We start from the raw sequence: 13,964 nt of genomic DNA on the forward strand, positions 1-13,964 counted from the left end.
AATCCTATCTCTGGATTCTGACTCCGTTTACATTGTAACAGAAATATTGGTGTGAAGTGAAACCTCTTGGCGTTAATACTTCAGTCACATGCTGAAACACCCTCAATTGACTATTCATAGCAAGACAACATTTTTTAGCCACAATGGATATGAGTGCGTGAACAATTTCCCTCTATATCACTGGAATAAATTTTATCCGTATAATTTATAGTTTGTAAGTATTCTCTGTATTTAGGTGGTAAAATAATGCTGCTTTCACTGGGAGAGCTTTCTGTAGTTTCAGTCAAAATTCTGTTAGTTCTTGTTTATAGAGATGCCTTTTAAACAGGCTCTGTTGACTAAACAGACTGGGCACGCTGTTAAGTCCTATTCTGCCTCTAACTGTTTTGCTGACAGAGTGGTGTTAATTGGCAAAAGCCATCGAAGGACTCTCTAGCTCCTTGGATGCTGCCTGACCTGCTGTGCTTTTCCAGCACCACACTCTCGACTCTAATCTTCAGTATCTGCTGTCCTCAGTTTCGCCCAGAGTGGTGTTAATTGCCATTTCACCTTTAGTTAGCTTCAACTGCTCTGTATTTGTTTCCATGATCATTTTTTGTTGCTGCAAGGTATCTGTTACTTGTAACACAATTCCTCATTTTGAACCTGACCATACATTCGCACTTACTGCGGCAGGATGTCAAGAGACGATGATAAAGTGTGTCAGTAAGTTCATCTTTGCAGCAGTAGTGATGCTGCAAACGTCCGATTCTCCAATCACTCCAGCTTCCCCAGCGGCAACGGTGACTGGTGAGACTCCAGGCAGATTCCTGATGAAGGGGAACCAGGAACTCAGCCAATGGGAAGTCTGGGGCAAACACAAAAGTGCTGGAGAAAGCCAACAAGTCTGGCTGCGCCCGTGGAGAGTGAAACCCATTTAACATCGAGACTGATCATACTCTTCTTTAGGCCAAATACTTGGACAAGGTTAGGATGTCACTGTGGCCAGGCCTGCAGGGCCCAGGGAGGATTAACAGTTGGGGTGTTAGTGAGTGGGCAGAAGATGGGAAAATTACAAGGAGTGGAAATACCTTAGTGGAACCTGCAATGACATGACTCCTGTCCACCTCAGTAAAACCTACATGCCAGTGCCTTCATTTCCCAAGCTTGGGCTATGTATGTAGAAGCTTCTCCTGAAGGCTCTTAAGCTAGAGTGGAAGGGTGACGCACATTGCAGAGCGAAAAGAAAAGGGGCAAAGCTGGCAATAAACCCACTTGATCAGAATTTACTGTCCTGAAATTCAACGCTGCTCTTCCTGCATCTGTCCACTCATCTCCGGAGGTTCAGTCACAACACAGGCTCAGGAGCAGCAGTGAGCGGGTACCAGAAAGCAGGAGATATGGCAAGAACAAGGAGCTGGAGGGCGGGCGAGTCAGGGATTGGGTGAGGCTGCAAGTTGGAGGATCAGCATCACGACTGAGTCAGGGAGTTGGGGAGGTAGCAAGTCAGAGGAATGGTGAGAGGAGGCGAGTCAGAGAGCAGGATCGGCAACAAATGGGAGATACTGCAAGCATTAAATTGCCAAATTTCTTCTCCGCTTGTTTAAATAGTTATTTCATTTACCAATGTAAGAAATTAACAGTGGAAAGTATTTCAATTCAAAGGGCATGAAGTTTGATCTTTATATCTAAATGTGGAAAGTCACAATTTTCAGGAACACAACTACAACATTAAGTCAGGACTTCCTATGTGTTTAAATAGTAGCAGCACGCCCTGTGGGTGTTATGGCATATTCTGTGGCATTGCTTCATGATGCAGATTTATTCAATTAAGTGTCAAAGTAAGTGTGATGGAGTAACAGGGCTAGACTCACACCCATAAACAGTTCCAGTTTATTTTTACCATCACGTTCTTCCAACAGATTCATTGTTAACTGTGGTGCTGGTGACCCAGAGTAGTTAAAGCAATTAGTTGGCAGAGATATTCTCTTCAACAGTGTAATCAAATATAATCACACATACACTATAGAATTTTCTTTATAATTTTATACATAATTGCATAGTAATTTTAAAGGCAGTAAAAAATCCCAGGGCGACTCACAGAATAAACTGACACTGAGCTACAGGAGATATTACAGATTAGATTAGATTAGATTCCCTACAGTTGAAAAATGTCATGCTGGAAAAACACAGCAGGCCAGGCAGCATCTGAGGAGCAGGAGAATCGACGTTTCAGGCATGAGCCCTTCTTCAGAAATCCCCAGTATATTCCCTACACTCTGGAGACAGGCCCTTTGGCCCAACAAGTCCATACTGACCCTCCAAAGAGTAACCCACCCAGACCATTTCCTTCTGACTAGTGCACCTAACACTATGGGCAATTCAGCATGGCCAATTTACCTAACCTGCACGTCTTTGGACTGTGGGAGGAAACCAGAGCACCCGGAAGAAACCCACACAGACACTGGGAGAATGTGCAAACTCCACACAGTCGCCCGAGGCTGGAATCAAACCTGGGACCCCGGTGCTGTGAGGCATTAGTGCTAGCCACTGAGCCACCCTCTAAGAAATGTGGGCTCGTCCAGGATTTGAACCTGGGATCTCTCATAAGTCTGCGTAGTAGAAGACCCAAAGCAAGAATCATATCCCTAGACCAACAAGCCACATACTGGGGCTGATGCTTGAGTGCTTATGGAAGAAGGTGTTTTCATAATGTTTAACTTAAAAAAACACTTATTGGTAGTCTAGAGGATCAGAGGGACCATAGTATGTGTGTCCTCTAATCTGAGAGCAACGGGAGGTAGATAAAAGGTGGTTAAAAAGGCATATGGGATTGCTTTTTATTAATTAAGTCAAGAATACAGCAGCAAGCAGATGTGATGGAGCTGAAACAATGTTAGTTAGACCACAGCTGGAGTACTGTGTGCAGTTCTGGTTACCAGACCATGGGAAGGATGGGATCGCCCTACAGAGTGCGCAGAGGAGATTCACCAACATGATGCATGGGCTAGAGGGATTCAGCTATAAAAAGAGACACTAGACAGGCCGTGCTGCTTTTCTGAGAGCAAAGGCGGCTAAGGGGGGCGGGGGGGGGATCTGAAGAAGTGTACAAAATTCTGAGGGGTATACATAAGGCAGATAGGAAGAAATGCTTCCCTTTAGTAGAGAGGTCAATAACAGTGGGGCAGAATTCTCAGGTAAGGAACAGGATAGTTGGAGGGAATTTGAGGAAAATGTTTTTCACCCAGAGGGCTGTGAATATCTGGAGCTCTATGCCTAATAAAAAGGAGTAGAAGTGGGAACCCTCAGCTATTAAAAATTGTAGTCAGGCAAGTACATGAAATGCGACAGGATACAAGGCTTTGGGACAAGTGCTAGAAAATGGAATAATCGATAAACAATTGATAACTGCCATAGAAATGATGGGCCAAAGGGCTTCTTCCATGCATTAAGAACTGGATCCCCACGTCCATGATGGTTGCTATCTATAATTGCACATGGGAATGGCACCCACGATCCTGAACCTTATTCCAACAAGGAGTCCATGTGCATTCTCCACTTGGCAATTTGAGGGAGGCTGGGCACTTCTCTCCTGAACATGAAAAAGGCAATCACTTTCAATCTGGAAAAGTGCCAAGTTTACAGCTGATTTCTCTGGAAGGATAAGATTTCTCAAAAATTTGACTAACTGAAGCAACACAAATGGCATTCCCAACTAACAGGATGCTGTCATCAAACCATGCACACAACACCCCACCCCCCTCACACATCCACAGACATCGGCATCTGACACGTACCAACCTCTAACAACCTTCAGGGATATTCCTGCACTTCGATGCTGTCAAAGTAAGAACACTTAGTGCCCAAGGAAATACACCTAGCTCATTGGACCAGGTTAATCTCCGGGCTCTTCAGCTGCGCTTGTTCACTCTGAGCTGACCTGGATGTTCACAGCCGCCCTGCCTGCCTTCCCCCCACACCTCCCCAGCAACCCCCCCCCCCAACTCACCTCAGCGGTACCAGGCTCACATTACTGCTGTCTTATAGCACTTTGAAGTTGAGTGAAAGCTTGGGACATAACTGTATCTTAGTGCTTTTTTCACAGCAACAATTTGAGCAATCAAAGTCTACTTGCCTTACAATCCGCACGGTTCCTCATCCAGTATAATTTGCTACTCCCATCAAACTTTGGTAACCTTGCATTAGTCCTGATGAAAATGCTATGACTGCATGCATCTTTTCTCAACAATAATTAAACTGCTTTGGTAGAGTAGGCATGGAAAAGAAGACTTAATTCCTTAAGAACGAACAGGAAAACAAAATCTTTAAAGATAAGCCATGCCATTTCGTATGGAAATCAGGGAGCAGATTTACTAACAAAACGCATTGGAAATGAAATAAACTCTTGCTTCTAAAGGCTATGGCTGCTGGAGCCATGAGAATGAACAAGTTAGGATTTGGATGGATAAGACCATCAGGTCACGTGGAGCAAATAGGGATGAAAATGGAGGGGAGGTAGAGATCATCCATCAGCTAATTGAATGTTCAGTGCAGTATCAAAATGATCACTGCTTCAGTGTATAGAAAATCTGAGACTGTTCTGCTCAGAGCAGGGCGAGCAGATTAAAGGGAGATCTGGCAGAACATTAAAAACTTTCAGCTTTGAACACCAGTAAATACTGCATATACTCGAGGAATAATCGACCTCATGTAAATGTCAACCCCCTATTTTTGGCCAAATAACCTGGAATTTTCCATATATCTGGTGTAAATGTTAATTCTAGTTCTTCACAGATGACAGGTTAACGTTTGTGAGTCAGTGTGCTGGCTGTCACATCCCACTCCATCTTTCCAGTCTGCCAGTTGTTCCGCTCCTGGTCTTCCAGTCTACTGGCTGTTTTACCTTTTGTTTACACACGTAGATTCCTTGACACTGATCTGGCTAGCTCAGAGCCATCTCTCAGAATGAACAGGATAGCTGATACTCATGTTATTTTTTTTCCACAGCGGTAGTGCTTATCTTTCCCCTGCACCCATGTCGTGTGTGTGCAGGTGTCGGACACAGTGAAAAACAAGTGTGTAAATCATTATTTATGTACCACCACCAGGAAAAAAAGGAAGCTGGCTGTTTTATTCTCCTCTGGGTTTTCAGAATTACCATAATTCATTTTTCTCTTTATTCGTTTAGAGATCATTTGGGCTTCCGCTAATGATATGGTATGAATTTTGATGGGCATGAATTTCAACTCCTCAAAAGTAGTATCCATGGAGAGTCAACTCCATTTATTTAATCTGAAAAAGCGGTCAAAAAAGTTCAACTATTATGAGAATATATACAAGAAGAAGAAAAAGTGTTTCAATTGGGAAAAGGGCCTGTGATTAAAGAACACTGAGTTTATAGCATTATACAGCACGGAAACAGATCCTTCGGTCCAACTCGTCCATGCTGACCAGATATCCTAAACTGATCTAGTCCCATTTGTCAGCATTTGGCCCATATCCCTTTAAACCCTTCCTATTCATATACACATCCGGATGCCATTTAAATGTTGTAACTGTACCAGCTTCTACCACTTCTTCTGATAGCTTACTTCATACTCGGACCACCCTCAGCGTGAAAATATTGCCCCTCAGGTCCCTTTTAAATTTTTCCCCCTCTCACTTTAAATCTATGCCCTCTAGTTTGAACTTCCCTATCCTGGGAAAGAGACCTTGTCTATTCACACAATCCATGCCCCTCATGATTTTATAAACGGTACCTGTCATCCTGAGGCTCCAGGGGAAAAGAAACCCTAGCCTATTCAGCCTCCCCTATACCTCAAGTCCTCCAAGCCCTTGTCACATCCTTGTAATATTTTTACAATCCTTTCAAGTTTAATGTCATCTTTCCTTTCACAAAGAAACCAGAATGCAGTATTCTAAAAGTAGCTTAACCAATGTCCTGTACAACCACAACATGGGATCCCAACTCCTAAGTTCAATGCATTGGTTTGAGAGAAATTGACAAATAGAACAGCAGGGAGTTGGGGAGTATTCTTAACTCATTGATGGTCTGGAATATTTCCCATAAAAAGGTGATGAGGTCAGATTCGACTTTTATTTCCAACGGCAACTGGATACATTTGAAGGTAAAAGGGTAAAGTTGCCATAGTCCCAGAGAGCTGCTCTCTCATGAGAGAGAGATGACTAATGGTGGTTTAATTTGGGGGTCACCACACCTCAGATGATGGAGGAGGTCGAGAAGAACGGTCCTTCATTGTACCCTCGGCTGGTGCAGGATTGAACGCATGCTGAACAAACAGCATCTCTCTGCATCGTAAACCGCCATTCAACCAACTGAGCTAACTGACCCCCATTGGAAATATATATGAGACAAGAGAAAAAGATATCACCAAAACTCTGCGGAACAAGAAGAGTGAAACTAATTGGATAAGTCTTTCAAAGACCTGGCACTGGTGCACAAATGACTTTGCTCTGCCCTCTATGATCCCATGAACTCTTTAATGCAACCTTGATTACTGAATTAAGAAAATAAAGACTATAATTTAAAAATTGTGCTTTTCCAACTAGTATAGTTTTTACAAACTCTTGAAGTGCTACTGGAGAAGAAAGAAGACCTCCTGCTTATTAACTTTTGGGTGGATGGCATAATTTTGAGCTCATTATGAGCTATTAAATGGAATTGATCTGCTCGCTGAATGCAGAAAAATTGTGAAACTGATACAGTAACATCAATTAGGTGTCAAATACTCATTCAGGCAATGTTACGTCAGCTTATTAGAAATTGCAATATAGAGTTTGGACTCCCACGAGGCATTTGTCAAAAGGTCATCTAATAGACTTGTTAAAATTAGAACCCATATAATTAAAAGGGATTATGACAGTACCTAAGATTAAACACGTCAGTTCGACAGAGAGATTCGAGAAGTTGGGCTGTTCTCCTTATTAGAAAGGGAGGTTTGAAATCATGAACAGTTGCAATGGAGTAAGGAGGAGAAACAGTTTTCACTAGAAGTTGCACAACTTGAGGAGGATACAATTTTAAGATGAAAGGCAAAAGGCAGAGGAATTTTTATTTTCACAGTGAATTGGAATGTATTGCTTGAATGGGTAGTGGAAACAAGTTCAAGTGGTCATTTTCAGAGAGGTAATCAGATAACGATTTGAAAGGAAAATATTAACTGATTGTTGGGGAAGAAGCAGGAAAATGGGACCAGATCTAGCCAGCACAGGCATGATGTGTTTAATGGCCTCCTTCTGTTCTACTTTATTTTATGATCTTACAAATAGTCACTGGCAGATTGTATTAGAAATGTTACTTATCAACATGTTATATTGATAATGTTTTTGATTCATGTCGTTAATTCTGTTGTGTTCCTGAGGTATCTGGAGATATCTCTTTAAAATAGGACCTATTGAGTAATATACTGATGAGGGGCTTGTCGTGAATTATTCCACAATGAACACACAGCCCTGATAAAGATATCCTATTTCAATATCACTTTTCAATGCTGCAACGTGAACCTTGCCTCTTTACCTTGGTTTCTCATTGATTGAGGGTGAAGTGATGTGATTGTTTCAGGATATATGCAGGAGGAGCACTGACCCACCTCCTGAGAATACTCCCAAAACCAAGAACTAAAAGAGAATGCAACCTCACTGGGTTTGTCCATGCGATTTGAGGACAGGCTAGTTTTATTCTCAAAATATTACAAGCTGTGTTGCTTGAGAAGGTAGCATAGCAGCCATTAAAATGGTGGATTGTGTGCTTAGGTGAACTGTTCTGTTCCGTGGTATGTTGAAGCAAGTGACAGTTTGTGGAGCACACTGAAGATGGGAGGATATGGCAAAATAAATGCTTCCCTTAAAAAGCAAATAGCTCAATAAATCAGGAAGGGCTCAGGATATGAATCCATGAGGGTGCAGACTTATCATTCTAACTGTATGATATTATTTCAGTGTTGAAATTTACAAATGCTACAATAGAAGACAGAGTGGTGGTAGAGGGTTGTTTTTCAGACTGGAGGCGTGTGGCCAGTGGAGTGCCACAAGGATCAGTGCTGGGCCCTCTACTTTTTGTCATTTACATAAATGATTTGGATGCGAGCATAAGAGGCACAGTTAGTAAGTTTGCAGATGACACCAAAATTGGAGGTGTAGTGGACAGCGAAGAGGGTTACCTCAGACTACAACAGGATCTTGACCAGATGGGCCAATGGGCTGAGAAGTGGCAGATGGAGTTTAATTCAGATAAATGCTAGGTGCTGCATTTTGGGAAAGCAAATCTTAGCAGAACTTATACACTTAATGGTAAGGTCCTAGGGAGGAGTGTTGCTGAACAACGAGACCTTGGAATGTAGGTTCATAGCTCCTTGAAAAGTGGAGTTGCAGGTAGATAGGATATGCTTTCCTTTATTGGTCAGAGTATTAAGTACAGGATTTGGGAGGTCATGTTGTGGCTGTACAGGACATTGGTTAGGTCACTGTTGGAATATTGCTTGCAATTCTGGTCTCCTTCCTATCGGAAAGATGTTGTGAAACTTGAAAGGGTTCAGAAAAGATTTACAAGGATGTTGCCAGGGTTGGAGGATTTGAGCTATGGGGAGAGGCTGAACAGGCTGGGGCTGTTTTCCCTGGAGCGTCGGAGGCTGAGGGGTGACCTTATAGAGGTTTACAAAATCATGAGGGGCATGGATAGGATAAACAGACAAAGTCTTTTCCCTGGGGGTGGGGAGTCCACAACTAGGGGGCATAGGTTTAGGGTGAGAGGGGAAAGATATAAAAAAGAGACCTAAGGGGCAACTTTTTCACGCAGAGGGTGGTACGCGTATGGAATGAGCTGCCAGAGGAAGTGGTGGAGGCTGGTACAATTGCAACATTTAAGCGGCATTTGGATGGGTATATGAATAGGAACGGTTTGGAGGGATATAGGCCGGGTGCTGGCAGGTGGGACTAGATTGGGTTGGGATATCTGGTCGGCATGGATGGGTTGGACTGAAGGGTCTGTTTCCATGCTGTACATCTCTATGACTCTGACTCTACTTGGCAGAGGCCAATCACCTTGGGTCTCTTAAAAAAGCCCCCAAACTTTTCAATCTCCACACCCTTTCTTCATCAGCCTGAAAAGTGACCATTCCAATTATAACTTTCAAAAGGGAACTGAATGTATGATTTAATCTGACTCTACCAGCCTTTAAGGCAGCACACTTAAGATCATAACAACTCACTGCTTAAATATAAATCTTCTCATCTACCTTTTCATTCTTTTCTGATTAGTTTAAATCGGTGTCCTCTGGTTACTGATCCTCCTGCTACTGGAAAAAAGTCCTGCTATTTAATTTATTAAAGTGCTTCACAATTTTTTAAACTTTTATTAAATCTCTCCTTAATCTTTCATGCTCAAAAAGGAGAATAAGCCCAGCTCAGAGTCATACAGCACTTTAGTTCAAGGGACCAAAGGGAAACAGACCCTTTGGTCCAATTCGTCCATGCCAGCTCTGGAATCTTTGTGTAATCTCAACCTCAGCACAAAATATGCATTCATAGATAAAGAATGCCTGGGACCTTTATTTTGTCCCATTTCTCTCAATATTTTTCCACCCGACTCCACTAAAAACCGAGTGCTGTGATGTCAATCTGTAACTGATTGGATTTGCTTTATCTGATGGTACGGAGATGGAACAAACGTTAGAATGAAGATGCAATGACATAGCCCCAATAACTCCAACATCTCCAGTTGTACAAGTTTACTTTCTGTGACTGTCCTGAGGTATAGGTTACACCCTATCCGTTAGGAAAGACAGCATCTCTTTGGATGTCCATTTTCAATTGCACTCCACAAAACCTTGCATTTCTGTGGAACCTTGAATGTAGTAAAATCTTCCAAGACATGTTGCTGGGGTTTTATCAAATATAATTTGACACCAAACCATATAGTGTGTCATGGGAATAGGTAAACAAATGCTGACCAAAGAGATGTATTTCAATGAGTATTTCAGAGGAAGAGGGAGATATGTTGGGACAGCAAGATTAAAAGGAGAGAATTCCATAACTAGAGACAACCACCATCATTCGTTCCCAATCCAAACAGTTGAAAACTGGCACTCACCTGCCCACTGTTTGCTAAGTCATCGACAGAGAGAGATGATTCCAACCTCAAGGATAATCCAAAGTCACAGAGACAACACGTCAGGTCATTTTTCACCAGAATGTTGGAGCTTTTTAGGTCCCTGTGGGCAATGGGCATCTTTGGCCTGCCACAAGGTGTGTATTCACTATGTAAGTGTGCAATTCCTCTGGCCAGCGATCCTCCCAGGAGGCACAGGTCCTCCCAGTTCACAACGTGCCTCATCAGGTAGTCTTGCAGGTTGCCTTGGGGATGATAGGCCGTGATCAGCCAGTACTGCTTGCCCATTTCGGTCTCCCGCTCCTCTGCCGTCAGAAACTGCAGCACATTTTCATGTTTCAGGTTGACATCAGAGAAAATCTCCTTCTCGTTCTTCCAGGACATGTACTCGTCAAAGTGGAAAATCTTTGCTGCCACAGTCTCGAACTGTTCAGAGGTGCTCTGCCTCAGCTTGGCCTTGTAGACCTCAGCAAAGCGCCCCTTGCCCACCACAGTGTCGAGCTCCAGGGGCAGCAGCTCAGTGTTGTGGTTGATGTTGTTGGCGCAGGTGGAGCTGATGTCTGACTGGTCATCATCAAGGTGCATAGCACTGCCCTCGCTGCGATCACTGGTATGCCGGCGCCGGTGACCTGGCTTCCTGACCTTCTGTTCCTTCGCCCATTCTTTATTCAGCTTCCTCCGCCGCTGGACCCGGTACCAATAGTAAGCAAGGATCACCACAGCAGCAAGAATGAGCAATGGGACAAGAGTGACCAGGAGAACCTCCAATATCACCTGCCATTCACTCAATGTAGGATCTAAAGGAATGAGACAACATCAGAGTTGTATCAAAGTACATCAACATCAAGGCAAATAGACCTAACAAGTTAAATGCCTCAGCTACAGGAACTGAGTTTAAAAATCACCCACACCTTAAAAACACAGCCAGGAAATAAAATAAATGCCATATGTCCATTGTTCATTCATCTGTGTCACCAAAACTGAGCAGCATGAACACACATGTAGGGGAAAGGCTCAGCAGATTATTGGAGCTTTTCAAGTTGCTGTGCAATGGAGATTTTGACCCCTATTGTACATGTTGGATACTCCCAGGACCCGCCAGAGGAAGTGGGAGAAGCCAGTACAGTTACAACACTTCAAGGATATCTGGACCAGTATGTGGGTAGGATAGGTTTAGAGGGATATGGGCCAAACACAGGCAAGTGGAGCTAATTTAGTTTGGTAAAGTTGATCAGCATGGACGAGACCGAAGGGTCTGTTTTCATTCTGTATGACCAGGATTCTGCTAGCAAAGTGATTCATTTCATTTTTAGGCTCAGTTCAATTATCCGCAGACTGGGCAGATGCTCCCTCTGTTATTATTTTTTCAAATATTTGAATAACTTCAAAAGGGAAAGCTAACTGTATCCACAGTTTTTAGCTGGTGTCTAAAACTTCTCCTTCATATGGACTCTTCTTTTCCTTGATTGAATGATGGGGCAGACTCGATGCGCTGAATGGCCAAACTTCTGCTCCGAGGTCTCATGGTCTTACATGTGTTTCTTTGGACCACAGTCCATTATCAGCTGCTCTCAGTGGTGGAGCTCTAGCCTCACAGACAGAAGGTTATGGTCTAAAAATCACACCTTGGAGACCTGAGCACATAGTCTACTGCAGTACTCAGGGAGAGCTGTGCGGCCACAGGAGGTCTCCTTTGGGAAGAGGTGATAAAAGGAGGCTCAGTCTATCCTCTGAAAAAGTTAAAAATCACATGACACCAGGTTATAGTCCAACAGGTTTAATTAGAAGCAGCAGCTTTTGACATGCTGCTCCCTCATCAGGTGGTTGTGGAGGACACAATTGTAAGACACAGAATTTATAGCAAAAGTTTACAGTGTGATGTAACTGAAAATATACATTGAAAAATACCTTGACTGTTTGTTAAGTCTCTCATCTGTTAGAATGACCATGATAGTTTCACTTCTTTCACATGTAAATCATACTTTTTTTAAAAACAGTTACATGCTCAGGTTAACTGTATCAATTAATGTCAGCCAGATAAGATGTTGAAGGTGTTAGCCCCCATGTTCTGTCGTCTGTGCCATAATGCTTAGACTGATTCTAATCTAAAAAATGAGTTAACAGAGTATGACAAGGATTCACGAAGCTTTTGAACAATGTAACTTTGCAAGTGCAAATTCACCCCAATTCTAACAGATGAGAGACCTAAACAAATCAAGATATTTTTCAATGTATAATTTCAGTTACATCACTGTAAACTTTTGCTGTAAACTCTGTTACAGTTGTGTACTCTTCGAGTAAAAAATGAGGTCTGCAGATGCTGGAGATCACAGCTGCAAATGTGTTGCTGGTCAAAGCACAGCAGGTTAGGCAGCATCTCAGGAATAGAGAATTCGACGTTTCGAGCATAAGCCCTTCATCAGGAATAAGAGAGAGAGAGCCAAGCAGGCTGAGATAAAAGGTAGGGAGGAGGGACTAGGGGGAGGGGCGATGGAGGTGGGATAGGTGGAAGGAGGTCAAGGTGAGGGTGATAGGCCGGAGTGGGGTGGGGGCGGAGAGGTCAGGAAGAGGATTGCAGGTTAGGAGGGCGGTGCTGAGTTGAGGGAACCGACTGAGACAAGGTGGGGGGAGGGGAAATGAGGAAGCTGGAGAAATCTGAATTCATACCTTGTGGTTGGAGGGTTCCCAGGCGGAAGATGAGGCGCTCCTCCTCCAGCCGTCGTGTAGTTGTGTTCTGCCGGTGGAGGAGTCCAAGGACCTGCATGTCCTCGGTGGAGTGGGAGGGAGAGTTAAAGTGTTGAGCCACGGGGTGATTGGGTTGGTTGGTTCGGGCGGCCCAGAGGTGTTCTCTGAAGCGTTCCGCAAGTAAGCGGCCTGTCTCACCAATATAGAGGAGGCCACATCGGGTGCAGCGGATGCAATAGATGATGTGTGTGGAGGTACAGGTGAACTTGTGGCGGATATGGAAGGATCCCTTGGGGCCTTGGAGGGAAGTGAGTGTGGAGGTGTGGGCGCAAGTTTTACATTTCCTGCGGTTGCAGGGGAAGGTGCCGGGGGTGGAGGTTGGGTTGGTGGGGGGTGTGGATCTGACAAGGGAGTCACGAAGGGAGTGGTCCTTGCGGAACGCTGATAGGGGAGGGGAGGGAAATATATCCTTGGTGGTGGGGTCCATTTGGAGGTGGCGGAAATGGCGGCGGATAATACGTTGTATGCGCAGGTTGGTGGGGTGGTAGGTGAGAACCAGTGGGGTTCTGTCTTGGTGGCGGTTGGAGGAGCGGGGCTCAAGGGCGGAGCCGCTCCTCCAACCGCCACCAAGACAGAACCCCACTGGTTCTCACCTACCACCCCACCAACCTGCGCATACAACGTATTATCCGCCGCCATTTCCGCCACCTCCAAATGGACCCCACCACCAAGGATATATTTCCCTCCCCTCCCCTATCAGCGTTCCGCAAGGACCACTCCCTTCGTGACTCCCTTGTCAGATCCACACCCCCCACCAACCCAACCTCCACCCCCGGCACCTTCCCCTGCAACCGCAGGAAATGTAAAACTTGCGCCCACACCTCCACACTCACTTCCCTCCAAGGCCCCAAGGGATCCTTCCATATCCGCCACAAGTTCACCTGTACCTCCACACACATCATCTATTGCATCCGCTGCACCCGATGTGGCCTCCTCTATATTGGTGAGACAGGCCGCTTACTTGCGGAACGCTTCAGAGAACACCTCTGGGCCGCCCGAACCAACCAACCCAATCACCCCGTGGCTCAACACTTTAACTCCCCCTCCCACTCCACCGAGGACATGCAGGTCCTTGGACTCCTCCACCGGCAGAACACAACTACACGACGGCTGG

General features: G+C 44.5%; 1 protein-coding gene across 2 annotated transcripts in view; it reads right to left on the reverse strand.

The window, feature by feature from the left end:
• tgfbr2b (transforming growth factor beta receptor 2b) overlaps positions 1-13,964 on the reverse strand; it is a 78,761-nt gene that overhangs the window by 28,631 nt on the left and 36,166 nt on the right. For both annotated transcript variants that reach the window (XM_060850318.1, XM_060850319.1), the window contains one exon: positions 10,088-10,902. In XM_060850318.1, the coding sequence (XP_060706301.1) occupies positions 10,088-10,902 (815 nt within the window). The remainder of the gene's footprint in view (positions 1-10,087; positions 10,903-13,964) is intronic.

This window comes from Hemiscyllium ocellatum, chromosome 34 (genome assembly GCF_020745735.1).
Source record: "Hemiscyllium ocellatum isolate sHemOce1 chromosome 34, sHemOce1.pat.X.cur, whole genome shotgun sequence".
Classification (NCBI taxonomy): domain Eukaryota; kingdom Metazoa; phylum Chordata; class Chondrichthyes; order Orectolobiformes; family Hemiscylliidae; genus Hemiscyllium; species Hemiscyllium ocellatum.